The sequence below is a fragment of the Culex pipiens genome, unplaced genomic scaffold (assembly GCF_016801865.2).
Source record: "Culex pipiens pallens isolate TS unplaced genomic scaffold, TS_CPP_V2 Cpp_Un0020, whole genome shotgun sequence".
NCBI classification, from domain to species: domain Eukaryota; kingdom Metazoa; phylum Arthropoda; class Insecta; order Diptera; family Culicidae; genus Culex; species Culex pipiens.
The window spans coordinates 103848-106000 of record NW_026292837.1 but is presented as its reverse complement, the minus strand read 5'-3'; the positions used below and the strand labels follow the sequence as shown (position 1 = coordinate 106000).

General features: G+C 43.7%; 1 protein-coding gene across 1 annotated transcript; it reads right to left on the bottom strand.

Annotated features, from left to right (window-relative positions):
• Window positions 1-170: 170 nt before the first annotated feature.
• On the bottom strand, window positions 171-1847 carry LOC128093725 (alpha-tocopherol transfer protein-like). Its single transcript, XM_052711431.1, has one exon. It carries the CDS (start codon window positions 1321-1323, stop codon window positions 538-540), a length of 786 nt encoding a protein of 261 aa, XP_052567391.1. The 5' UTR covers window positions 1324-1847; the 3' UTR covers window positions 171-537.
• Window positions 1848-2153: the final 306 nt, after the last annotated feature.

The window sequence follows — 2153 nt, the reverse complement described above, 5'->3', positions numbered from 1 at the left end:
GTCCCGACCTAGGCTGGTGAGCACTCCAGCCTTGTTGAAAAGCCTGATCTCCGCATCTAACGGGTCGAGGTTCTTGAACCACTGCGGAAACGATCTTAGCGCTACCAGGTAACGCTCCAGGCTTTCCTGCGCCATTGGGACCGAAAATTTTCGCATTCTCAAGAAGCGCAACAGGAACATTGAATCCGTTCGGCATTTTTTAATGTGTGGGTGTTTGGCAATCCATTCACGCATCTGAGCCAACGATTGTGCACGATTTTCGTCTGTTTCGTTCAGCTCGTTACGGGCCTTTTGCAGGTGTCGCTCATCTAATGTGAACTTGTACTCGTCGTATGATTGGGAACACTTTTCTACGTTAAACGACGCCATATTTAAATCTTTGAACGACCGTTATCTATTGATAACAGAGCACGACTGAAGTGTAATGATTTGTTCTAATTTTACTAGTTCAAGCTTGAAGATCTTTCAGATAAATAATCCGGAACAAATGTGCTACCCATCAATCAATTTGAACTCATTCTAGCTTAAAAAATTATCTTATGCAATGCACGATTGACTAATTGGCAAAAGAGATTTCACCTTACTAGAAATTCTAGAAATATTACTTACGGTAACACGATTCCTGATCTTCTCGCTCATGCAAGACAACGCCATGTCTGATACTATCTTCAAAAATCTGGGGACTCCTATTGCGTGGATCTCTTGAATTCGCAACGGGAATGACTGGAAAAGGCTGTCCGATGCATTGCTGACATCGGTCAAGGACCACACGGAAAGCAGCTTCAGTGAAATCGCTTCGTAATCAGCAATCACCACGTAGCCATTGATTTGTGATTCTTCTTCGTCGATGGTAGTCTCCAGCAGAAGCATGATCTGCCGTACAACATGAGCCGAGGTGAATCGTTCCGGATTGAAGGCACGTGCCCGAAGAAGTACGACGGTACGACCGAGTGTGTCCCGACCTAGGTTGGTGAGCATTCCGGCCTTGTTGAAAAGCCTGATCTCCCCGTCCAGTGGATCGAGGTTCCGGAACCACTGTGGAAACGATCGTAGCGCTGTCAGGTACCGCTCCAGGCTTTCTTGCGCCATTGGGACTGAAAATTTTCGCATTCTCAAAAAGCGCAACAAGAATATTGAATCCGTTCGGCATTTCTTTATGTGCGGGTGTTTGGCGATCCATTCACGCATTTGAGCCAACGATTGAGCCCGATTTTCGTCTGTTTCGTTGAGTTCGTTACGGACCTTTTGCAGATGTTGCTCATCTAATGTCAACTTGTACTCGTCGTATGATTGGGGACACTTTTCTACGGTAAACGAACCCATGGTTTAGATTTTTGAACAACCGCTTTCAACAGATTACAGAGCGCAACTGAATCTTGAAGCATTTTGCTGTTTATCTACTAATGAAACAAAACAAATGGCTTACCCATCGATCATTTTTCACTAGCAGCACTGCAAATGATCCCAAAAGCATGTGCATGACTTGGCACAGAATTCGATTAGCAACGCACAACATCAGCTCGACAGTAGGTATTAACTCCAAAATAAGAGCCGTTTTTGTGGATTCTCCAAAAAAACAACATCTTCAAAAAATACCTGAAAAAAAACTGCGAGAAAATTAATCTCGCACGTGTGTCCGCACCCGAAACAGCCCAAAAAAAAAAAGCGAAACAAGAAAATGGGCTTCGAAGAATTTCCCCCCAGAGCCGTGGCGGCGCGGTGGGGAAAACCTAGGAATGTCCTTTACGACGCAGCATTTTCCCTTCAGAAAGGGGGTGAAAAAGTGGCCCGCGAAGGCAAAAGAAACAATTTTCACTCCCAGATGAGCGCAACAAAAAATTGCTGTCTTTGAAAGTTTCTAATTGAAGGCGGAAACTTTTCCAAGAATGTGAAAATCGTTCCCACTCCACCCTTAAAAGGCGAATAAATGGCGGCCCTGGCTAATGGAAGTTGGCGGCTTGTTAAATGTCAGTTTTAGATGTTTGGGGGAGCGAAATGAGTGAAGGGATTGTATCGTTTGGATTTCTGGAAGTTCAAATGAATAGGCTTTTGGAGTTAACTTTTCAGGAATTTTTTTTGAAAAGAATTTCGCTTGAGGAGAAATAATCGATCCCAATTTTGATGACATATTTTGATTTTGAAGTTCAAATAAA